Source organism: Drosophila sechellia, chromosome 2L (assembly GCF_004382195.2).
Source record: "Drosophila sechellia strain sech25 chromosome 2L, ASM438219v1, whole genome shotgun sequence".
Classification (NCBI taxonomy): domain Eukaryota; kingdom Metazoa; phylum Arthropoda; class Insecta; order Diptera; family Drosophilidae; genus Drosophila; species Drosophila sechellia.
In genome coordinates, this window is record NC_045949.1 from 855873 (window position 1) to 880791 (window position 24919).

Genomic DNA, 24919 nt, shown 5'->3' on the forward strand with positions numbered 1-24919 from the left:
GCACAGCGCGCAACTTATTTATCGATAGTTTGCTACGAAATACCGCTGTTACGCCACCTGACAGCCCTGGTCGTGGTCAATCGCAATCGCCTTCCGCATATCGAAATCGGATGGGCGACGTGAAAGAAACGGCTCCGGCGAAATCATTAAATTTTAATTAGTTAACCGCAAGGGAGCGCTGCAAAATTGTGCAAACAATTTGCCACTTAACGCAGTTAACGTGTGCGGTAATCAGAAGCGTGGTAAAGCGTTTATTTGCCAGGATTTGTGTGTTTTTCAATCGCGGCAGCAGCATATGTACACACACACACGCTCACCCCCGCCCCACTCACACAAACACACTCACAGCTAGGTGTATTATAATTAAAGTTGTGTTTTAAGTGTGTGTAAAGTGCAATAGCCCAGTGGAAAGTGGAAGTGAAATAGAGTGCGTTCCAGGAGCAGTGTCTTAGCCCATGTCTTCCACTCCCAAATCCTGAGGATTGCCAAGGGTTAAGACCGAGAAATACTGACTCCGACTTCCCGGATAAGGATACGGATACGGATAAGGAGTGCCAGGATAAGAAGATCCAGGAGGAATATAGGAGTTGCCAGTCCAACCGCTTCGTCTCCGGTAGGTACACACAAAATATTCGGCTGCTCCTTTTTAGCTCCTGTTCGAATCTCTCTCGGCTCTCTCTCTCTCTCTCTCTTGACCTGCGCTCTCTCTTTCTCTCGCCCTCGTCACCTGGTGGTGCGTAGTCCTTTGGCTCGGTCCACCACCCTCCCAGTGGGCGGTGCTGCAACCCTTAGCCCTCCGCTTCTCATCACCATTTTTTGGGTAACCATGGTCGTGTTTACGGCTAACTGTGGCACCGATATATATGTATGAATGCACCATTTCCCTTGTCTAGATGGATGTAACAGATAAATCGCGAAGATGCTTCACTTACCATAGATCTATAAAATATGTTCCTTGCTCCAATACTAATATAGTAGGTCGAAAATAACCTGTCCCAGGTACAAAAGCTTGTACTCTTAACAACACTGGGAACGAATCCTTTGCAGGACGAGAAGTCCACCCTCTCGTTGCCAAAAAGCCACCACCTCGCAGAGATTTTGCGCAGCATCTCTGAACGAAACGGCCGGCAAATGTCGCAAACTCCCTCGGCAACAAAAGCCAGAAAAATACAAAAAACAAAACCGAAACCGAAACCCCATTCGAATCCCATTCCCCAGCAAAAGCATCTACTTAATCAACTCGGGAGTAGACTCCCAGCCCCCTGAATGAGTGATCTTATGTAAACAGGCTGCCCTTTGCCTCCCACGCCCCGAGATCCAGATAAGAGTGCCCCACTTTTAGTTCCTCCATGGCTGCGCCATCCATTCACCCAAGTCGTAACTCAATGTTATAGACCCAAATGCTCCCATTTCGGGGCCACCGATTCGTTCGTGGTGGCTTTTCTTGGGGACCAGTGGCTATACTCCCTCGCCTGGAACCGATCTTCAACCAATACGCAGACACAGCACGGGGAAACAAACTTTCCGCCTCATAAACTTGTGGGCTTGTCCCCCAAGCACGTGCAACTCTTTCTTTCTCTCAGCGAAAAGACGAACTGCTGTCAGGAAAACAATGAACGAGTGCACTGGAAAAACATATATGTTTGTCATACGGGAAGCTAAGAAATCATACCACATTGGTCATTCTTTAAAAATATATATTCATTTCTTGCAGTAGCATTAGTGAATCTTATAAAATTATTCAAGTTCATATTAAATTTTTTGAAAATTTCTCACGATAACAAGTAGCTTATCAGTAAGTTCCTTCCGATTTTTTCGGCTTTTATCAGCAGTGTAATGTCAATGTCTCGTCTGTTGGGCTTATGCAAGCGCAAACAATAACAAAACAATCGCCAAGCCAAAGAAATCCAAACACCACTTCGAATCCGACGGTGGTGCATTTCAGTTCATTGGCAGCCAGCCAGCCAGGCGTTTCATGTTTACCAAGTCCCCAAGCGAACAGAACTGAACCGCCCCCTTATCACTCGAGCATTTGCACAAACATAATCTTTTTCGGGTTCTTTCTCCGTTTCTATCTGGGTTCGGTTACGGTTTCACTCCCGCTTTCTCCGCTCAAAAAATAGGGAAAACACAGACAATTCACACAATAGTGAATCACTTTGCGACCAGTTCTTCGGTTGGACATGGAACTCCGTATCTCTGGCTAACGCAAAAACCTTTGACTAATCGATGGTAAAGTAAACAAAAACACTCGTTATCACATGGAGATTATTATGGCAACAATTTGAACAGGAAGCTCGATTAGAATTATACCGGAGAAACAAATTTGCCTGCATTTCTTGTTATACACGGATGGGTCAGTTGCTAATGGATATTGCACCGAACTGGCAGAATTGAATGGAATTGTAGTAGAGCTCTCGTAAACACTTTCATCTGACTCAGCCTCTCGTGTATGACCTAACGGTCATTGAAAAGCGAAACCAAGATTGGCCTAGAGTCAAAGACCTAGTAGAGCGGTTTCTCAGCGTGGCCCACACTTATTGATTTTTAATTATCCAAAAGATGGCCCTCGGCTATGACATTGACTTTGATTTTGTTGGCTCGCCAACCTGGCCAACGAACTCGGGAAGCCTCTCTAGAGATCTCTGGCCGGAATAACCTTCTCTGCCGCCCGCTAACTGCCTTATGTCACTCGGTAAATCTCGGCCAAGAAACCAATTTCCCAATACCGCCGACCATTCCCGTTCGTGACTCATTGCGGTCGAATGTCTCAGTTGATTTCTGTGTCTTTCTTGGCCTGAAATGGCCCGGATTTTTAGTCTCTGGTTCTCCAGCCTCGGTGAGGCTGCCCCGGTGAACAAATCAATACCCGATGGCTACACATTCGCTCGCCTGGCAATTGGATTCAATTGAGTGGAGTCAGGCGGAGGCAACTTTCACTTGCACAGATTTTAATTGCCCCACAACTGGAATGGCCAGATCCCTCAGCCCCCATAACCATCTCCCGCTCAAATAATCATCATCATGATCATCACAACACAAACACTCCACTCATTCATCTTCATATTCATCGCCGGCTCGCTGACCCCAAAAACAAACATTCATCTCGGCTAATTTTGAGTTGATTTCCTATTTGGTATTTCGTGTTTGAGTACTTGCATTGTATTTTTTAAGCTAATCATTTTCACGCTCTTTAGCTTCTTCAGTGCTAAACAATTAAGCCTAATTTGCATATATCATTTGCTCTCTTTTTGTTTCATTCTACGTTCGTTGCTTATGTTATTGCGTTGCTTATGTTTATGTTGCCACGCCTGCGCTTCCGCCCACGCTCACGCCCATTCGCCTCCTGAAACCACGCCCACAGCAATTATGCATTGGCTAGAGGCGATTTGCAGCAAGCTTAGAGTGCCAGCGAGCAACTGCAACACATAACCAAACCATCAAAGACTTGTTGTTCATCAACTCCAACCCCAACTCCAAGTCCACCAACACTGAGCCACCGCCTCTTGCCTCCAGGAGCAGCACCAGGAGCACCAGGGCAGTCTCAGCTGGAGGAGCAGGAATCCCCCCGCGGCGGAGGAGCAGCCAGTCTGGAATGTTGGAACACCCCCAGCGGTTCGTGCGCAACATCCCCGACTCCTCAGCCAGTTCGCAGCAGTATCCGCAGCAGCAGCAGCATCCGCCACAGCTGCCGCAGCACCAGAATCTGAATCTCAACCAGAATCAGAACCTAAACCAGAATCAGATATACCAGTACCGTCCCCAGGTGCCCGTGCCCGTTCCCGGCTCACTTGCCCACCACCAGCGGCACTCTTCGCTCTCCCAGCAACAGCAGTTGCACCACCACCGCACCCTGTCCACCGCCTCCTCCTGCAGCGCCCAGCACAAAAGTGTGACCTTCGGCCAGCCAGCGCTCGACTGCGGCGGCAACGGCAGCGGAAGCGCCAACGGAAGCGGTAGCGGCAACTCCTCCAGTGGCAGTGCCGCCGGCAACGCTGGAACCCAATCAATGGCGGGCAACATGAAGCACGGTGAGCAACTGCAACACAATAACCTCACAGCGAGAAAAGCATTGGGTGTAGTAAAACAATCTAGGATTTTTATGCTAACGAAATTGAGGTTCTGTCATACTGGCCCATTTTGCTTTTCTAACTGTGTGTGCACTTGGTGCTTTTCTAACCCTTCCTGTTACTCAATCCGCAGGCAAATCTCAGGACGACGTCTGCTACGTGGTAGCCAAGTATGACTATGCGGCGCAGGGTGCCCAGGAGCTGGATCTGCGCAAGAACGAGCGCTACCTGCTGCTGGACGACTCCAAGCACTGGTGGCGCGTCCAGAACAGTCGCAACCAGTCCGGCTACGTGCCAAGCAACTATGTGAAGAAGGAGAAGCCCTCGCTCTTCGACAGGTGCGTCATTCCTGGCCCGACTAAACCTAAGCGTTCTTCTTGCTCTGATTTCAGCAGAAATTTTCCCTCTATATCTGTATCTGTATCCGTATCCGTAGATGTATCTGTATCTCTATCGCGTTCAAATACCCGCCTTCACCTTTTGCTTTGGTTATCGTTATTTAACCTTTAACTGCTTTCGGCTTTTGTATTTTGTATTTCGAAACAACAAATTCGTTTTGATTTCGTTGTCTGTCGAGCTCTCCCTGCCCCTTAAAACTAAAGATCCACTAACACCCAAACCAACTAGGGATAGTCTAACCCAACTTAAAACCGCCAATGAAATCCAATCATAAAACTTCATCCCAATACTGATCGCAAATATTTTGATCTATGATTTCTGTGCAGCATTAAGAAGAAGGTGAAAAAGGGCTCCGGATCGAAGACACTGCCCAATTGTTCGCCTTCGCGACAGGTCGAGAGTCCAACCATGTCGCGCCGTCTGCCCCCAGACCCCGCAGAGGCCATCGGAACGGCTGTGGTCAAGTATAACTATCAGGCCCAGCAGCCCGATGAACTTTCGCTGACCAAGGGCACACGAATCCTCATCCTGGAGAAGTCCAACGACGGATGGTGGCGTGGACAGAGCGGCAATTCCGTCGGCTGGTTCCCCAGCAACTACACAACGGAGGATTGTGATAACGACGGCGAGATCCACACCTACGCCATGGCCGAGAACGTGCTTGATATTGTGGTGAGTAATGGACGTGTTCTCAAAATAAGTCCATTCACATCATCTTAAGAGGTTGTCATTATTGGCTAATAACAATTATTTTCAACTATATAGGTCGCCCTGTACAGCTTCACGTCGAACAACGACCAGGAGCTCTCGTTCGAGAAGGGCGATCGCTTGGAGATCGTGGATCGGCCCGCCTCCGATCCAGACTGGTACAAAGCTCGCAACAATCAGGGCCAAGTCGGTTTAGTTCCACGCAATTATCTCCAAGAGTTGAACGACTACCTGGCTACGCCCTATCGCAATACGAGTGCCAGTGCAGGAAACGGAAACGGAGGAGGAAGTAATGGCGGCGCAGGAGGTGTCGGAGGAAACGACTCCATGGAGCGACGCAATGAGGGTAACAAGCCGGCGGCGCAATCCTCCGGCCAGCCAATCGAACGGCCAAATCTGGCGGGCAAGTCGTGGTACTATGGAGCCATCACCCGTAGCCAGTGCGACACGGTGCTCAACGGCCACGGGCACGATGGCGACTTCCTCATCAGAGACAGTGAGACTAACGTGAGTGGAATCCGCAATTGAATTGCCATAACATAGTTCCGCACGAATTTTTTGTGTGTATTAACGAATTCATCCTTCCTTGCAGATGGGAGACTATTCGGTTTCGTTGAAGGCCCCAGGGCGCAACAAGCACTTCCGCGTGCACGTGGAGCAGAATATGTACTGCATTGGGCAGAGGAAGTTCCACTCGCTGGACCAACTGGTCGATCACTACCAAAGAGCGCCCATCTACACGAACAAGCAGGGCGAAAAGCTGTATCTGGTGCGATCGCTGCCGAAAGCCAATGGCACGTAAGCAGGTCCAGGACTAGGGCAGAGAAATCTCAGCATTCATATTACCCGTATTCAACAACACACATATGCAACACAAAGATATACCAAGGCTAACTTGTAGGCAGCTCAGCTCAGCGCGACGTGTAGTTCAATATAATTCGGTTTGGATATTCAATTATAGACTCAGTTTTGGATTAGATCAGACCAGCGTGTGTATATAGATCGGTTGGTTCAACGCGACCCGTACATATAGCCACGGCCAAAGGACCTTTTTGTACTTTTATATAATTGAATTAACTAAATTAACGCTTAATTACCGCATTGGCTATGTTAACGAGAAACTCAAGAACTCATCATTGCATTCGATTCGATTTGAGCAAATCTAGATGTCAACATGCAATACATTACATATTTACATACCGTACATGTGCACATATTATACTATATTCTAAAGCAAAGTTGTAGCTTCCCTATGTACACAGAGAAAAGAGGCCGCTTTTAATCAGAACACTCGAACATGTAATATGAGATATGATATGATATATGATATGATGTCTATTATCCACGCGTTAACCATAAGCAAAATGTGTACGATCGTAACCAATCCGCATAGATATCGATTTCGTGTATGTACATACATAGGTGAGACATCCTGATCCTGGATCCAGGACACTCAACCCACAAAGCCAGAGTGAGGAATACGCTCCTACAGTCATTTTTGTTATTTATCCATTGAATTATTCACTACGACATAACCACGCAAAACAAAGCAAAACAAATACACTTGATATGCTCCCCGCATTATTATAAACATAATCTAATCGTTTGCTGGCGTGGAGGAGGACGGCGTATTAGCCATACTGTACAGTTGATGCAATGCTAACCTAGGCACTCTTTCATCTCTAGATATACGTGTACTCTTATTTACGATACGATTACGAGTAGAACGCAGCGATTCCAGCTTTAACTTTTGTTTTGAATTATTGCTATTATTTGTTTTTCTACGTTTACGGTTCATTATGACAATTGCGATTATTATTTTGTTTTTATTTAGCTCTAGGAAAGTAATTAGCGAAGGAACGGAACGATAGGAAGGAGTGGCTGCCAGTTAAATGACTTTCGACTTTCTTTCACATGCGAATTTTTAAATTATAAATCTACATTATACGACTACGTAACATAAAACTTAAATAATTTATGGTAATTTAAACAATTGCTAAACCAACTAGTACTAAAGACGAAGAGAACAAACTAGAAATTATACCGAAACGGAAATGAATAAAAATACATTCAAATAAACCAAACGGCCTGCTTTTGTTACTTACCCATTGGAATTACCATCAGTAGTATACTTTTCGGAGTCTGTGATTCCATTCCGGAGTTTGGAAATGCTTCTGATTAGAAACAGGAAAGTCCTGCACCCCAATCTCTGAACATGTTAGATTGCTACACTGTCATTGAACAAAAGATGCACAGTACTTGTACCCATCTTTTTGTCAAGAGACTTCCTAAAAGTATGCCAATTCATTAAAACCATTTATTTTTTTAATTGTTCTTATTTATTTTTATTGAAATTTCGTAGTTTTAAATAACTTTAAGGCTTCGATAATGTTTGACACGTTAAGGCTAAAATGGAAAAATTCTTGCTTCTTATCTGGGCATGGACATGTGAGCAGTGAATTGAGTCATGGATTCGGGGTTCGATGGATGGGTGGGGAGTGGTGTTACACGAGGCTCACAATCAGACAGTATATGTACAAATGTCTGCCGTGGGTGCAACCAAAAGAGGCTTGACTCGCGATCTGAGCAATCTATCTGCACGGCCGATATCGCACGTACTATTATATAAAATTAGCACACGGAAAGCAGATGATTAGCAATGGAAACAAGAAGCAATTCATTAGGTACAAAAGCATATATGTATCTGTAACTGTGTCTGAATCTGTATCTGTATCCGTATATGTATAGTCGTACGTTATAATATTTAGTTTTATAATCTTATTAAGGCCACACAATCAATAACTGACAAAGTTCTTATCCGCAACGAAAGTGCTAAATGGGACAAAGACAAGTACGAGGATAGATAAAACAAATAACAGCGAGTCTGGATTAACTGCATCCTCCACTAGGATTAGGATTAGTAGCTATGTTAGTGGATGAAGTGTTCATGGGCGCTTAGTACAAGTATAGAGTTCTAGGGCAAACGGCAAATACAAATATCCGTATCCGTAAACGTTAGAGTAGAGTTACCATGTAAAAGAATATATCAACGCTCCAGTCCGCCTCCGCCATCCGCCAGGACTAGCGTCGGCGTGGAGCCTTTCGGGTGTACATATTTGGGCTATGTACACAAAGAGTGCTCTCCGGCGTGCATTATGTATACATAGATTAACGCTATTGTTCGTAAAATGGACTAATTTCGGTTCGGTTCCTCCGTGTCTGCTCTTTGTTCGCTGGCTCAGGGCCTCTGCCAGGTGGCGCGTGGCGGATTCTCCCGGGTTGAGTCTCATAAGAATGGATTGTTGGTGTTCATGGCGCCGCTGGCCTGTGGGATATAAAGGAAGAATGGTGTCTTTAGCAAATATTGATCTGGACGCAACCAATCCTGTCTGGAAATCCACCGACCGATTGGATTTAATGTGGCAAGGGAACGTGGGAAACAGACTAACGTGCGCATGATTGCTTGTTTGCTTGATTAATATTTATTAAAGAGAATTACTCAGCTCTGTGATATTGTTTATCACTATGGACGGCACACAACGTTTTACAATTGCTAATTACAGGAATAGTAAGTATCATGGACGCATCTAAGGTAGTGTGTGACTGTTGAGGTCCAAAAGAGAAACTGCACGTATCTATAATTCTTAAGTATTTTATTTCACTTCTCAACTTTCAACAGATTGCCTTCTTGCCACCACTTTCTAATTTGTCGATTTAATCCAGAGGGTCGGTTCTCATACTCACTGCAAAGGGATTGTTGGCCATCACAGGAGCGGGTTGCATGCTGCCGAAGCCGCAGCCGTTGGGCAGACCCTGCGAGATGGCAAACCCGTTGTTGTTGAAGTTGAAGAAGCTCTGCTGCTGCTGCTGCTGCTGGAGGAGATGGTGCCCCATCTGCTGCTGGGGACTGCTGCCGTAGGCATTTGGTATGAGGGTCAACTGACCATAGAGATTCTGCTGGTGCTGCTGCTGTTGCTGCTGCTGGAATGGATTCACCCTATGGCTGCTGAGCTGCTGCTGTTGATGACCCTTGAAGGGATTTGGATTGTTGTTGAGGGCTGAAAAGAAGTGTCCAATTAGTGGGGGCCGCACGAAAAAATGCTCTGTGAAGGACTCACCTCCACCAAAGGCATCTGTGGCCTGAACATTGCCGTTGGTGGGCGTGGGCGCTTCCGTGGCGCCTTCGCTGGCCTTCAGTTCTCGCAGCTGCTCGTCGAGATCCTTGAGAGCGGCATATCGATCCTCACTGGGCGCCATCGCTGCACTTCCGCCCTTCGGCGGACTGTTCGCATGGCCGTTCTGCAAGGGAGCACCTGCAACATGGGAAGACTAGTTAATACACTCTTCCGGGATATGTTTTCGCGTTAAGAACCGAACATAAACTGAATAAGGTCAATTAAAAGAGCGAGCCAAATGCAACAGAAACCATAACTGAAAACTCAACTCAAGGCATTCAAGAACTTACTCCACGTAAAGAAATCATGGAAATTGGCATTTAAAACATTCATCTCATGATCATCCGCCTGATCTTCTTGCGAACTATTTGATATGGAGCTGAACAACGAATACGAAAAGGAGGGCTTCTCTGGATGATTTCGATGCTGCTCCTCATTGACAAGGTAGGGCAGGAAGGGATTCGAAGGGGAAAGGGGCGCAGTAGTTCTATTCGAAAAGGAGTAGCTCATCTCCTGCGGTTCAGTTTGGGAATTCTTTTCCTGCTCCTCTATTCGCATCTCCATCTCCCAAAAGTTCCACGCCAGCTCTGGTTCTTCTCGGACGGTTGGCAATGGTGATGATACTGCGGGAACTTGAGCAGAAGCTGGAGGACGGACACCTGGTGGCGAGTCATCGCAATCGTCGAAGGGATCGTGGAAGCCCCGCCTGCTCCAGTCGCTGATCCAATCGTTAAAAGTCGGTGGAGCTGGATTCAGCCAAATTGTGAGATAATTAGAAAGTGGAAGCCAACTCTTGGTGTGGGGTGCTCGAAGTGGAAGGCGAGCGAGGGGCGCAAGCAAGCTGCAGGGTCTTTCGGGATGCCAAGCCGCAGGTGCAGGAGCAAAGGGATGTGTTTGAACAACTCTTATTTGAAAACTACTGCATTTCACTTAGCGTTCGGTACATGTACAATTTGGTTTGCTTCGATGGATGATTCGTTCGAAAGGATTAAATGCTGTAAAGCTGTATACTTTGAATGATAAATCATATTTCAAAAATGTTGTGCTGCAAATAGCCTCTTTTGATAAAGAAAGCAAACTAACTGAATGAAAAAGAAAGCCGGGCTGATAGTTGGAAACTTACCCACTGCATTGTAGATGGGCGCGTGATCGAAGTCGGCAAAGTTCTCAGTGCCCTGATGACCATTGCCATTGAGGAGCTGCTGCTGCTGATGCTGCAACTGCTGTTGCTGCTGGAGATGAGCTGCCCGGATGGGCTGCACCTTGGCGTAGCCATTGCTGGAACCCACTGAGGACACGGACGACACCGCCGGCGATCCTGTGGAGCGCGCCGATGTGGCATCGAAAATGTTGGCCGAGCCAAAGTCAGCCACAAAGTCGCAGTCCGCACCGAAGCCATTGCTGGCACAACTGCTGGTGTCGGAAAGAGCTCCGGTGGATGTGGAACCGGCGCTGTTCAGGCTGCTCAATCCGCCACTCAGGCCAAAGGCATCGTGATTGTTGTTTTGGCTGTTGTTGTGGTGGTTATAATGTGGCCTGCTGATCGAGGAGGAGGTCTTTCCAGAAGAGTTACTCGACGAGTTGGCCACCTTCTGCAGTCCATTGGCCGAGGTCCGCTGGGCAGCAGGAGGCGTCAAATGGATGCTGGCATACCCATTGTGGTGACCATTCTGAGTGTGGTTCGTCGCCGGAGCAGAAGACTTCAGGTTGACCGCATTGGCCAGCGACTTAAGAGGACTGGCCGGCTCCAGGTAGTATCGCTTCCTCTCATACTTGTCTATCATCAGATCGCGCTGCTCCTGCTGGTGCACAGCCCGCTTCGGATCCCACAATCCCAGCCAGGTCTTGGCACACAACTCGTTGCCATGGCTGCGCAGGAAGTCGATCTCGTCCTGTGTGAATGTGGCCATCGATATGGATTTCACCCGATGTGGCGGCGTCAGACCGCGTCTGGAAAAGATGCAAACAGAAAGTTATTGCAATGAAAATCCACTTTCTATTAAGGAAAAACCATTTAATGTGCGTGTGTTCAACAATCACTTCTCAACTTAATCAAAAACCATCATCTCCAAAGTGGTTCTCTATTCTATTTCGGAAATTGTTCAAGATTAGCCCAATTTGTCGCCCGTTTGCAGTCAGGTGGCGAAGATGGTGGTGGTTGCTTGACCCATTTGTACCCACCAGAATGACCCGTCAAATAGGCGTTCAATTTCAGTTAATTGCGCAAATTAATTGCGCTGGCCTTGGGGCAGAAAGCAATTGGAGCACTTTGGAGTGCCCAGAACGCCATGAAAAATGAAACCCATAAACAAACCGAAGAGGCGCCCTGGCTGGTGGAGAGTTTTCCAGCAAATTTCGCCCCACAACGATGGCTAATTTCGGTTTTTCACGAATTTCCCGAACGAAACGAGTACACACGGGTGGCAGCAACAACTTGGCCACAACATGGCAACAGCAACGGCAACGGCAACAGTAACAACAACAGCAACCGCAGAAAAACAGCACCAAAAGTGGCAAAAGTGGCAGAAGAGGGCCAAATATGCATTGCAGGGGGAAGCAGAAACTGGACGTTTCACATGAACGCTTCGCTGGCTCCACTTGGTTGTAGGTTGTTGGTAGCTGGTTAACTGGTTGCCGCATAGAAACAGATAGAACAAGAGGTATGGCTCTAACGACTAGAAGATACCCTGCAGCTTAATAGTATCAACTCGAAACGAGTCAATAGAAAGCTTTCAATCCTTTTTTCCTCAAGAGTTTACGGTTTCCATCTCCTGAATCCTGCTAAATGATTGCAACCCATATACCCCTTCTCTTACGGGGTATCAAAACCGGCAAGCTGATGTGGAACATGCAGCGAAAATTCTAGAAGCTGCTGATTGCTGGCTAATGCCATTACAGCCATCTGAGCCAAGGGAATGACGTCCTTTGTCATTGTATCCCGTCCATTCCCATGCTTCTTATGCAATTGTGACTCAATTTGAGGACGGAAAATGGAATTCCTGCTAGAGATAGAAATAAAAGGAGGAGGAGGAGGAGGAGGAGGAAAGCGGATGTCTTTGAGTGCTCACCAGAAAACAATCAACTCTCACTTAAGTGCGGCTCGCAGCCGAGCGGATCGAAGGGGATTGGATTAGAGCAACTCCTCCACGGCTGACCCGTGACCAACGGAGCACAGCTGAACAGCAGAGGACGACTTCCGCCGGCGGCTAAATGAGCTGTGAAGCTGCGATTCCGCAGCGGAAATCAACAGGAGTTTGTCTGACCTTACACGGCTTATAAGCCATCTCAATACAGAAAGCATCGGTGCACAGTGAGAAAAAGAGCTCACTTGCTCACTTTAGTTGAATTAAATAAACAAATACCAACTTGCCTTCTGCTTTAAAGGTCTGGTGAAGTAAGAAATAGTTTTTATAGAAGGCGTGACTCTATCGCTATCTTATCTTATCATTCCTCACTTGAACTATTACTATTCGTAAGTATCTTAAATCAGTTAACCTTAAATACTTAATGCAAACAATGATGACCACATCAAAGGTACTTGAAAGAGTGGCAGTGTGCTTGAAACCCTCGAAACAGCACTCCTTAATACCACTTGATTAAATCTTGAAATAAACTCAATTTACGGTGTTCTACTTATCCAATGACACTTTTATTTCCATTTCCATTTCGACATAAGAGAAGTTTAAGACGCAGGAAAAGCTAGTAGCTGCAAAGCCATTAACCAGTGAACGAGAATAATTTTCGAATAAGATTTACCTTTTTAATTTATTCCGTTTTAATCCTATTAAAACATCAACATGGCATTTGCCGGATTAAGGCGAGCACGGTACGTGATGTTTTTTTGTGTGTGGCAAACACCACTGAAGTGGTGCCCAGTTTCCCGAGTGGCCACATCCACAAGAGCACGCACAGACAGTTCGTTAGGGCATCGGATGAGGAGGAGGAGGAGGAGGAGGAGGAGGAGGAGTAGATGGGGCTGGGGATGTGGATGCAGATGTAGCTGCAGTGGCAGTGGCAGCTGCAAGTGGCAAAAACAAAGACCGCGGCAGAATAATGCGCCATGTGGCAGTGGCTATTTTTGAAATCCAGCCGCGGCGGAGAAAGTGAAAGTTGCCTCCACACGGAATGTAAAAGCAGTGGCGGCATTAGAGGCACTCACTCGGCCACGCCCACCGTTTAAGGCGTGCATTTGAAACGCTCAGTCAAGATGGAAAAAAGAAGAGGGAGGCGGCAGCAGGTAATTGACAATCACAGCCGTAATGACTGCAAATTTCCATGCAGCTGAGTCTTCTGTTAATGCGAAAAAAATCCAATAGCCTTTTTAAAAGCGGTTCTGGGAAATAAATCACCTAGAAATGCTAAACTTCCGCTGGAAATAGTTCTCAGGAAACTACTCATGTCATGTGGGCTAAGGACATGTACTTACTGGCTAAAAGAATGATCGAGAATTTCGAGACCCGATTCCGCGGCAGTGACCAGGATGCACAAACCCATTTATCTAGGTCTCAGTTGCCAGTTGTTGTATCACCCAGTTGAAAGATTTATTTAATTAGCTTGAATTCACTTTTTATTTATTTGTAGGAGCAGGGAAGGTCCCGCTCCATTCGAAGTTAATTCGTCAATTGATTTGGCGATCTAAATACAATGGTTTCTTAGCCTAAGTCGAGGAGCAGCGCTGCCGGCATAGCCTGCAGCGCAGCGACGCTTATTTGCGTTTCCTACATATATATATATTGTCGCCGAGCGACGGTGCTGGAGGAGGGGTGCTATAGGCACACATATTAGCGGTCAGCGCTTGGCCAGCGTGAGTACTGCTGATCATGCAAATTTGGTACGTTGCCCTCAACATACGCTTGGGCTGAACTGTTTATGTTCACATTGCAACAGAGTGCTACAATGTGATTGTATATTATGAATACAGTGGTTAACCGATATGTGTGCATACTACACAGTTTTCCAATGCAAACTCTAAGAAACTTGGCGCTGTGTTCAATATTAGCATTGAAATGCTAATTGTTATACGAACCCAGCCAGTCAACACATTCGCATCGGCACACACTCGTCGTCATCAGCGGAGGAATTCTCATCCAGCCACATCTGCATGCCGAGAGCTCGAGAATGGCAGAGTGCCATGCTAATTGAGAGTCAACAAAGCAGCGCTGGAACTCGCAACTGGAATCGGAAAACTGTGTCACACCTCGCAGGTCATGGCAGTTCAAAGGGCAAAGAGCATGACTGAGAAGGGCTTTATCCCCTGATACAATAAACCAATTCACAAAATTAGTAATCGATTTCAAGGCGCAAATGAAATGGATTTCCGTTGAAAGGGAAGCAAAAATAATCGTGAAAATCATATCTTTAGGTGTTTGAAATACATTTATGCACATTAACTTGAAAGCCAGCAAATAACTTACTCACTTGCTTCGACAGTAATGGGAATTTAAAAGGCGGCGACGACTTCAAGGATGCATTTAAGCTAATAGGCTGAGAATTGTTTGAGATTTTATGGACCATTTCGAGGAAGGTTACCACCGGCTTACATACATACATATGTATGTATGTATGCACATATGACGACACCCCACCCCGAGTTTCCTCAGAGTCTCCGTCTCCGCCGGATGAGATGGGTCCCGCGATCAGAGATCTCGGATCTTGAATCTCAAATCTCGGCGGTTTCGGTTTCGCTTCGTGCTTGGCACAAGTGGATACAACGAAAATTAAAACAAACACAGAGACAATTTAGAGACTGAGACGAGCGACTGTAGTGCAGATAAACAAAAAGCTTAGCTTACAATCACTCACACTCTGGCATTTCGCGCTGGCTTCAAAAGTGCAAAACCCGTTTTTGCGCGTTTTGCGCACTCAGCGTGAAAAAATCAACCAGCTGAGCTCCGCTCTCAAACAAAAACAAAAGTAAAACTCGTTGCGGCAGAAAATACAAAAAGCCAAACGGCGATATGCATAGAAAATAAATACAATGATTCGAGTACGTCGGACAACCCACGAAACACAAAGCACAGCAAATCAAACTCAAAATCGGATTCGGAATCGGACCTACCACATACTACTATGTACTATGCAACACTGGTTAAGTGTGCAAAAGGCGAATTCAGCTGAAATCGAGAAAATCGGGAAAGTAAACAACTGCAGACCGAAATATGAAGAAAAATAAGTGTACTAACTTAAGTACGAACCTTTGAGTTCGTGTGAACCGCGGCGAAAAGTCGCCTCGAAGTGGGGAACACCCTAACCTTCAATGAGGGAATAAATACATACATATGGTATATGGAAGTGGGCACATATGGACAACGCCATTTCGACGATTATAATAAACGCGAATATTAAACAAGCAAACAATCACTGATTATTTTTATTGACGTCTGGTCCGCTTCATTCGACGACAACTGTAGTAATGGTTTTTAGGTCTGAATAAGAGGATTACTATTTACTAAGTAAATTTAGTTGCACTGGGCTGAATTATAGAAGAACTATTTGTTTACTTCGCACCATATAGTCATATCACTGTATATATTTCCATTCGATTCAGATTTGAATAAATTCGCCCAAGCAAACAACACGTCCATTAAATTAAATGCACAACAAGTTTAGCATTCCCACTCACTTCCCCCGTCGAGGGTATGCAAATATAAATGCGAAACAAAAAACAGATACCGAGCAAAAACAAAAGCATCTACGCAATTTCTCGAGTATAAATACCATTTCTTTTTCATTCCCATGAGTCACGGATCCCAGACAGTCGGGGGTTCAAGAGCGGTGCCAATTCAGCAACATATATACAGTATATGTTGGTTTACACACAGAGAAATACTTCGTACCTCGCGTCATTAACATTTAATATAATACATATATCATATACTGCTATATCAATCTTTTTTCTCTCTGTGCAAGGGGGCACATTCACTGTGGGGCTGAAAAAAGCAATTAGTCAATTTCCAAAGAACCCCGGAGACGGGGAGACCTTGCCCCAAGCTCCAAGCCCCAAGCCCCAAGACATGACTCGTTGCTTGGCAACCGAGAGCGGTGTGGAGATGATCTCTCGGGGAGATGCAGAAGAATGACTCTGGGGCCAGTGGAGCAGCTATTACAGTTAGTTATGACCACTCCACACAGCTAATTTAATTTTTAGAGCCCCACTCTTTGGGCCAACAAACACTTTCTAGCTGCACAATGCGGCGTGGTCCAGTTTCGTGCCTTAATGGCCAAAATGCCGCTTACGAAATAGCCCAAAATGGATGGCCAAATAGTTCAATATCACCATAACCATCAATACACGTTAAAATCAATTATTACGAGCTCCGTTCCGAATTGAAAAACAAGACAATTTATCATTTCATTCTCATCAATTTGTTGGACTTCACTGTTTAAAGCACTTTAATGCCGCCAGGAAGCGAATATTTATTGGAACAATTTCAACCATTTATTTTGAACTGTCAATGAATGATCCATATTTAAAAACATATCTTCATTTGATTAAATTCAAACTAAATTTAATTTCATTTCCCTTCGATTTGGTCTTAGGCCAACTTACTGCGTTTGAATCTCGAATGGGAAAGCGCTCGTGATCGAAGACCTCTGGCAGAGGGATTGGGAATGCGACTGCGGAGTGACTGGTGATGAGCTCGGAACGCAACTGGCGCCCCACCAGACCGGACCCCAGACCAGATCGGACCAGACGGAGAAGTCTTGCGCAAGTGCGTTTCAGACGAAGCGGAATTCATGCAAATTGCGAGCGACAAGTGCGATAAGTGGGAGTCAAGGGTCCCACATACGCACCAGGAATCGATGCTCGCCAAGCGAACTGGGAATATCATTAGCACACGCCCCAATGCAGCACTAGAGTTCCTCCCTCCAAAGCATCCGAAATAATGGAACCCATAACTGCTCAAGAACCTCACTTCATCATGATCACCCGCGTATTCCTCCTTTATTGGATCTCAACTTCCTAATTAGGCGACAAACTAAGCTGAGTGGGCTCTTTGTTCCATCTTGAGGAAGTTTCGTGAGGCGCCATTGGCCATAAGGCACGCTGGCACCTGAGTTGAGATTGATTGGCATTGATATTGACCTCAAGATAAAGAAGTGCCATCGATGAATCAGCGCACAGAGTATGTGTAAGTGCAGCCGCGTCGCCGCTTTGTGGGTGGCGTCCCTGGATTTACACTGAAAGTCAATCTTTGTCTCGGGACTACAGTGGTCCGAGCAAGCTCATGCTTAGCCAGCCAAGTGGAGGCTCATCCAGAGCTAAAAATACAACGCCACCGAGTTTGAATTTCAAACCGCAAGTGACACACAAGGCGAAAAAGCGAAGGCGACGGGATCGAGACACAAAGCCTGGCCATTGAAAGGCGCGCATTTCCAAACACAGTGGACCCTGACTAATTGGAACCCTTGCAACCGATAGTGTGACTAACTACAGATTTGATCATGAAATACTTACAGCATGAATAATCGCAAGTTTCAATATCAATAGGATCATGAAATTCTAGTGGTTCCCGAGGAGCAGTCATTCGAGTGATATTTTATATTGAATGAATGTTCAACATGCTCTGAACTTTAAACAAAAAGTCTGGTTTATCTACACGTTGTGGTCTTGCAATTAGACGTGCCATTATTGGCTTGTTCTTAATTACAAATGGGATAACTGACAATACCAGTTGAAAGTTGGCAATTACATAGAAGGCAATTAATTAGCCAGCGCCCACTGTACTTGCGAGTGGGCTCCACAAATATTTGTTTGGCAAATAGATGAAAATTGCCGCTAACTTTGATTTGGCTTCTGTCCCCTTTCCCTGCCATAAAGTGCGAAACTGACCTCGACTGGACAAACACTCTAAGTGAGCCAAGGCTCCGAGTCAAAGTCGATCGGAAGGCGAAAGTCCGGACCAGTCACGTTCCGTCCAATGCATCCCGCTCCACGGCGATCCGTCGGTCACGGACTACACGGAAAAATAAATTGTGTGGATGTGATCTTGAAGTTCGCAGATCAGCCTCAATTGAGTGCATAATATCAAGGAGGTATTAATCGCCCAATCGCCCAGTTTTTCTTTCTGTGCAAGGGAAATTGCACTTCAAGGTCGTTGAGGCTAGAGGAAGCAAACTACTTGACTAGTACTATAGTATTATAGCTGAGCCCCCAGATAAAGCCGCAGACCAGCGATCCGTCTCTCTTTCACTCAACTCGAGAACATTTCCCCGACTTGTGGAGCTCAATTCATAACGCCGCGGATTCCCAGGCCCGGAAAAACATGAAAAGCGGGCAGAACTTATTGCGAGAAAAGCGCTGACCCACTCCGAATGCAGAATGCAGAATGTAGAAAGCTGAGCTGTCCAGCTGGGGAGCGATTTAATTGCATAGTTATTCTGCTGAGCTCAAAAAGCAGCAGAACGACAGACGCTGCACTTTTTCATGCCCGCTCCCTCGGTGGCGTTACTCAATTAGGCCAGGCCAAATGGAAAGAGAATCCCACGCATTCCGAACCCGATTCCGATTCCCGTTCAGCTTCTTGCCTGCCATGTGCTCCTCCGTGCGCCCCCAATCCCAGAACTGCCACATATGTGGGCGCCTTCAAACGAGTCCGAGTCTGCTGTCTAACTTCTGGGCGACGGTGTGCGGATGCACTGCGAGAAATGGTCTGGTTCTAGCAACTCAAGTAAAGTCCAAATATAAAAGCACCATTATTTAATATACTTTATCGCTTTTGGCGCAGAGTGGTCGCCTTTGGCATTCGCTGACAGTTTGCCGCGTTTGTCGCACAATGTAAATTAAACTTGGCAGCAGGAGAAGTTGCGGGAAGGGGGCAGTTGGAATGGGGAGCGAGGACCCTCCACTGGGGCGCTATGAATATTTTAATAATGCCATCGTCTGAGCCAGAGCTGCAAATTGCCAGAAGAGCCTTGAGCTCTTTCGTTGGCCGTGGGATGGCGAATGAAAAATGCAAAAGGACCTCCGGATTCGCCATTGAGCCATTCACTCGGCCGGAAAGAGATTTCTCGGACAAAGCCTCGTGGGCAGCCGCATTATGGCATCTCCGGCGGACTCTACAGCGGCTGGCCGTCGTGCTGGTTGCCATAAATCGTGACATTTTATGACTAAAATGACTTATTCTATATTTTCCGCATATATGTAATTTGATTAATTGAATGCCCAGTTTGGCCAACAAGCTGCATTTGCAGATCCACTGTGCCTGTGACCATATGGTAGCTCACCCCAGGACTTCCCAGAAAGAGCAACCGAGGCGCGCAGCGTGCGCCACTGGACGATGTGCCTCCCAGCAAGAAAATGGGGATGCGGGCCAAGCAGAAACCATAAATCTCCGTGTGGGCAGGCGCCTCCTGCTCTGTATCGTGCTCTTGGACTCTCTTTTCTGACGGCATACACTTGAAAAAACTCACACCCTATCTTTGATCAGCATTTAGCCATGTGAAAAGAGTATGTGCCTGAATCAAAACTACCAAGAACACAAGTTGTTCAAGATATGAGATTGTTTGAAAGTTTAAAAAGGGGATTAGCTCCTTTTTTGTTTAGGTGCATTATCGAGCTATTCTAATTGGCAATTGGCCCTTCTCTCCAGCTGTTTGTGCTCTCTTTTTTTGGGGGAGGGAGTGGCGCCTGGTGGGCGAAAGTGGAGCACCTACCCCTCGCGCCCTGCCCGCCCACATGTTTCCGCATTTGAATTGCACTCACATCTGAAAATTGAGAACTCAAAATCGAGAGCCAAATCGCTTGACGCTTCGCGTTTGCGCCTCTGCATTATTAATAGATTTCAAATCTCTATTTCAAGGCGAGCGCCAAAACGCTCAGTGGGGTGGGGGATGGAGGGGGAAAGGGGCTGAGTTGGGTGGTGGAATTACCAACAACAGCGAAACAAAGGAACCACCAGTAATTACAACAACGACACCTTGTGCTTGTGCCTTTGAATCAAAACTGCGCATTAATTGCCGGCCACCCCCTCCTCCTCCGTAGATATATATTCCTATCTTTATGGACCCCGCACCCGGCACAATCCCCCAGCTCCACTTCCTTCCAAACTCATAAGCGATTCACAAACATTTCCTCAAATGCTAAACGAGTTCGGGGCGATTCAATTTGATTCCAGGAACTGAAAACACAGCGAATACAGTGGAATAAAATCCAGAGTCTACCAATTGGCAATATAAACTGTATCTTATCACGTTGATCCAATGGCTAAACCATTACTCAAGTATCTCTATACTTAACATTTGTTACGACACTGTGAAAAGAGCAAGCATATTGTTGCACATTAAGGGAATTTTAGATTATTAAATTATGTATTAAATACAGCTGATACAGCAATCGCAGCTTAGATCAACTTTTCTCTCAGTGTGGAATATAGTTTGCATTTTGAATAGAGACAAAATGGGAGTGCTGTTCAGTGTACACATTTGGCCTCTTGTATTTATATTTAATTGCTCTTACGCTTCGCCTTTTGCCTGCTTTTCTTTTGGTTTGTTCGTTTGTTGTCTTGGCCTTTTCGGCGCACAGAGAGGCAGCAATAAAGGGGCCACACAGCTGACACCGCATGGTGAAAGTGGGCCCCTACCCCCAACCCCGCCCCCGTGCTCCTCTTTTCGGGGCTGTCAAATGCAGACATGTTTATGCTGTTTCATAATCGGAAATTAACATACGAGCCGCAGAACGGGCCAAATAAGAAATAAAAACAAATACGAGAGAGAGCGAAAGACGTGCTCCGAGCTTTTGTGGGCTCCACTCGAAGGCAGTTGGCCCAGTTCGACTGCAACTGCAATGCCAACGCGATGGGGATTGGGATGGGGATGGGGATGGGCATGGGGTACCGGGGATTCGGAAACCGGGTGGGGTCTGCTCCACAGTTCACTTGCCCGCATGTACAAATGTACCTACGACACGACTCCATGGTCTCGAAAATTCAAATATGAAAATGTTTTTGAAACCATATCAACTTGGTATGGTAACAAAATATCAGGGATTGGAAGTTTGGTACTTTTAGAAACTTCAGATCAGTTTGCTTCCTAATTTCATATTCTATATCAACGAATATGCCATATATATATATATGTATTTTGTGTGTGCTATAGCATGACTACAGTCATCGACTCCCAGAATCGCACAAACAACCAACGAACCACTGCAAACATACAATCGTGACCACAGAAATAGCTCAGACGGCAAGATTGATAAAATATTTTAAATAAAAGTTCGAAAACAAAATAATATGCACTGACTCAAGCACTGTAAAACGAAGTCCAGGAAATCGCACATAATAAAAATTTGAAATCAATGGAAGTGTAACGACTTGTTTTGAAAGATAAAGCATACAAATACATTGTATATGTAATCAGTTTAGAAAAAATCACAGATGACGCAAGGAAAACAAATTACGACATTAAATGGTGAAATGGTGAATTTGATGACCATCAAATCTATCTGAAATTTAAAAGCAGCAGCTTCAATAACTAGTTGAACAGTCTAGAAAACGTCAGATCCATCGACTTTATGGGTATTTTCCATTTTTCGCCTGAACTAGCACTGATTCACATCGCTCGGTTATTTAATAATTGAATAATGCATTATTAAGTCGGCAACTTCGTATTCAAATGGCCGTTGCTGTGCGTAGTTAGTGCGTTGTGTGCGGTGGGATTGATGACGAAGCCTGAGAAAGTGGCTCACCATTGTTGCTCCGCTCCGCTCAGCCCTGCTCTGCTCCCAATGGCCGTTTGCTTTCGCCTTATCTAATCAACAAGTTTCTTGACTTTTATGAGCCAGCACAAGCTTTGAACCCTGCAAAAGCCAAAGAGCAAAATAAAAGAAAAACAAGGCAACCGAAATGCGGTGTGGCAGCAGATGGCGGCGACTGCTGCTTGATTGAGGTGCAACAATTTGTCTGCAATTGGAGGCGCAACAGCAGCAGCAACTTCGGCCCAAAAATACAATCGAGTGTGCCTGGCAAAAGCAGTCGGACGGGTTTGCCTCCCCGCGCCTCCGCGGCCATTCCCATTCTGAAACCCACTCCCATTGCCAGTCCCATTCTCATTCCTGAACCGCTTCCTCCATTAAGCGCTCCAAGTGACCGGCCGGTCTGCAGCGGATTCCGATATCCAAAGGCGGGCCGAACATGCACAGCCATTTCTTCGTGAGTCGGAGTTGGTTTCATTTGGTATTCCCTGCACTCGCTCCCTTGTCGCAGTCGACGTTCCAGTCTCATTTTCAGCCAGGAAGTTCGTTGTCGCCTGCTGTCGCCCCTGCCACGCCCCCTCCCTCCTCCGAGTCCCCCATTTGCTGCTTTCCACACCCCTTTGGCTGCACAGGGAGAAACGTGGCTCACTTCGATTTAGACCAGTAACTCAATAACCGCAGAAGTATTCGGCTTGCAGGACCAATTCTTTATAGCAATTAACCATTAACCCTTTCTCGCAGTGCAATCGTTTGGTGTCCCCGTCATTTATGTGGCTTTTCATTTACATGCCAACATTTGTTTCCCTTGGCAGTTGGCAACAAGGCTTGAGGACTAAGGATTGAGGATTGAGGATTGAGCACCGCAGACCGAAGACCGTGGAATGGGCAATGAGTCATCGGAGGAAGAGTTGTGGACTGCAGAGTGCAGCAGGGCGAACGCATTGCAGTTGGCTACTTTTCGTAGCAACCTGGTTTCGATGATAGAGATAACTCAACGGAGGAGCCCGCATGCTGTCCAATTGAGAGGCCACAATCTGGGGCACACCATTCGTGGGAGACTGGGCTTCTGGCCCTGGGCCAAGCGGAAGTTTAGGAGCAATCATGTAATGTGCTTGATCCGGAAAAGCGTAAATCAAATGAAATGCAGTGTCGGCGGAGTGGTAATATATGACCCCAATTTGGCCATAGTGCTCACAAATCAAAGCCAATTTGCCAAATTACTTCGAGGGGCAAAATAACCTGAGGGGCGCCAAGGACACCCACAACTCAACCGCCAGGTGGGCGGCCCTCGAAAACGTCTCCCCGCGGAAAACACGAATAGAAAGCGCTGCCGGCGAAGACAAAACAATTTCGTTTGCCGCGATGTCGCGCAATTGAAAGTTTTGTCTTCGATTTGCATTTGCATTCAAAAAGGAAAGGAAGCCAAATTGTGTGAAATTGTTGGGGAATTGCTTTCGCTTTCACACACAATACGAAATGGGGGACGGGATCGGACATTGCATCGATCGATCGCAAATTATCGGTCACTCCACTCGGGCACAGATCGAAAATGGACGTCAGGCGAGTTCAAATTGGCTGGGTTCAAGTGAAGATAATACGGCGGACCAAGAAAGGTCCACGGATCGACGTTGATAGCTCTCAATTTTCAGTTCTATTTTTGGAAACACTCAAGGCAATATTTAATATGACTCCTATATTTGCTGCAAGTCTAAAAGCAGTGAAAATACAGTGGAATTCCCCTGGGGTAGCCCATTTGGTAGTTATCAGAATATATAGCCAGCTTTTTGATAAGAATATGTGTGAATTCAACCAAAGGCCATTCAAGAGAGCGTAACCATAAATGTCGTTTATCTGGATGCTTCTTGCGGAAGATTTTAAGAGAATTGTCAGTTCATAGCCCACCATCCTTATTCTACAAATCCCAAGCTGGTTCAATCTGTGCATCGGAAATTGTTTGAAATATTTTTCAAAGGTATCTTAAATACCTGGTAAACTCAGCGAGGACACAATTATCCAAAGAAATAACTAAAATATGAATAGACAAGATATATTCTCAAAACGCCTAGCAGGCGACTTATGCCAAATTCCTGGATCTACCCTACATTATCCCAGACCAGAAAACAACAAGGGGCGGATACTTACAGGACTCCGGAGCAGCGGGTGCAGACAAAGGATCCGATGGTCATGTTCACGTAGGTTGGTCCTTTTTGGCCGCAGTCGAAGCACTGCCGATTGCCCCCCGTCCCGCTGGCCACCAGTTCCCGCAGGGCGAGCAGGTACTTGTCGTCCTGTTTCTTGCGCACCACCGCCATTGTCGCCGTCTCTGTCGCTCCCTTGGCCGCCGCCCTTTGTACCGCTTCCGGTACTACTGTCGTCGATGTCGTTGTTGTTGTTGCTCCTGCTGCTGCGATGAGCGGCCTGCCGGAGGGTCCGCTACCTGCGCGCTCCTCGTCGTATTCCTCCGCTTCCGCTTCCTGGCTCTGAGACCGATCCTCGTCGGATCCAGCAAGCTGTTCGGTGTCCGAGGGCAGCCGCTCCTCCGGGGGCGGGAGTGGGTGGTGGTGGGTGGACCGCTCGGCCGCGTAGGGCGCAAAGGGGGCGACGGCGGTGCGGTAGGAGGAGGCGGCGTGGGGCGCGGAGCTGTTGTAAGCGTACACGAACTGAATCTTGCCTGATTTTTTGAATTCTTTCGGGAATCGGTATCGGTATCGTTTACTTTCTACTCCAAACTGACGTAAATCTCCGCTGTTATCGTTTTTTGCCTATCGTAATGGCTGGCTATCAGGATCGTTTAGGGAATCTAAATTGTTTATCGGGAATGCGAAACTGACGTAACTCCCCGTCGCCGTAGCTTTCCTTTCCTTTCCTTTACG

At 46.4% G+C, this 24919-nt stretch overlaps 2 protein-coding genes across 6 annotated transcripts; one reads left to right on the top strand and one right to left on the bottom strand.

Annotated features, from left to right (window-relative positions):
- Positions 1–93: 93 nt before the first annotated feature.
- LOC6617305 (cytoplasmic protein NCK1) lies at positions 94–7261 on the top strand. Of its 3 annotated transcripts, none has more exons than XM_032727607.1 (6): positions 94–613; positions 3365–4031; positions 4204–4408; positions 4796–5141; positions 5235–5684; positions 5770–7261. In XM_032727607.1, the coding sequence occupies exons 2-6, from the start codon at positions 3596–3598 to the stop codon at positions 5977–5979; spliced, it is 1647 nt and encodes a 548-aa protein (XP_032583498.1). In that variant the 5' UTR covers positions 94–613; positions 3365–3595; the 3' UTR covers positions 5980–7261. The 3 variants fall into 3 exon arrangements, with proteins under 3 accessions (XP_032583498.1, XP_002041632.1, XP_032583499.1); XM_002041596.2 differs by having other exon boundaries at positions 3517–4031; XM_032727608.1 differs by lacking the exons at positions 3365–4031; positions 4204–4408 and having other exon boundaries at positions 95–613.
- Positions 7262–7493: 232 nt separating this feature from the next.
- LOC6617306 (arf-GAP domain and FG repeat-containing protein 1) lies at positions 7494–24806 on the bottom strand. Of its 3 annotated transcripts, none has more exons than XM_032727604.1 (6): positions 24189–24806; positions 10476–11302; positions 9643–10098; positions 9296–9490; positions 8922–9235; positions 7494–8502 (listed from the first exon to the last, which is right to left on the bottom strand). In XM_032727604.1, the coding sequence occupies exons 1-6, from the start codon at positions 24356–24358 to the stop codon at positions 8464–8466; spliced, it is 2001 nt and encodes a 666-aa protein (XP_032583495.1). In that variant the 5' UTR covers positions 24359–24806; the 3' UTR covers positions 7494–8463. The 3 variants fall into 3 exon arrangements, with proteins under 3 accessions (XP_032583495.1, XP_032583496.1, XP_032583497.1); XM_032727605.1 differs by lacking the exon at positions 24189–24806 and adding an exon at positions 16902–16920; XM_032727606.1 differs by lacking the exon at positions 9643–10098 and having other exon boundaries at positions 24189–24456.
- Between the last annotated feature and the right edge of the window lie 113 nt (positions 24807–24919).